This window comes from Mesitornis unicolor, unplaced genomic scaffold (genome assembly GCF_000695765.1).
Source record: "Mesitornis unicolor isolate BGI_N332 unplaced genomic scaffold, ASM69576v1 scaffold30086, whole genome shotgun sequence".
NCBI lineage: Eukaryota > Metazoa > Chordata > Aves > Mesitornithiformes > Mesitornithidae > Mesitornis > Mesitornis unicolor.
The window spans coordinates 1-262 of record NW_010189370.1 but is presented as its reverse complement, the minus strand read 5'-3'; the positions used below and the strand labels follow the sequence as shown (position 1 = coordinate 262).

At 65.3% G+C, this 262-nt stretch overlaps 1 protein-coding gene across 1 annotated transcript in view; it reads right to left on the bottom strand.

Annotated features, from left to right (window-relative positions):
• The window catches only part of NIPSNAP1 (nipsnap homolog 1 (C. elegans)), a gene marked incomplete at its 5' end in the record, with an annotated part of 1,940 nt that extends 1,830 nt beyond the window's left edge, over positions 1-110 (bottom strand). The window contains one exon of the mRNA XM_010186044.1: positions 1-110. Within this exon, the coding sequence (XP_010184346.1) occupies positions 1-110 (110 nt within the window).
• Between the last annotated feature and the right edge of the window lie 152 nt (positions 111-262).

Sequence of the window (262 nt, the reverse complement as noted above, 5' to 3'; positions counted from 1 at the left end):
CCCCCTTGTGCACAAAGAGGGAGCGGAACCAGCTGCCCTCGGTGTCCCTTGAGTAGCCCCTGTGGGACAGCGGGTCAGCGCGGGTGGGTGCACGCTGACGCTCCCTTGTGCTGGGAGCAGTGAGGGGGGGAAAACCAGTCCAGCCTTCCCCTGCATCAGCTGCCTGCTGGGGAGCACCGTCCATCCTGGGGGCTTCACCACATCGGGGGGTGTCCACCAGATCGGGAGAGCTCCATTCATTTCATCTCGGGGGGATGGGAGC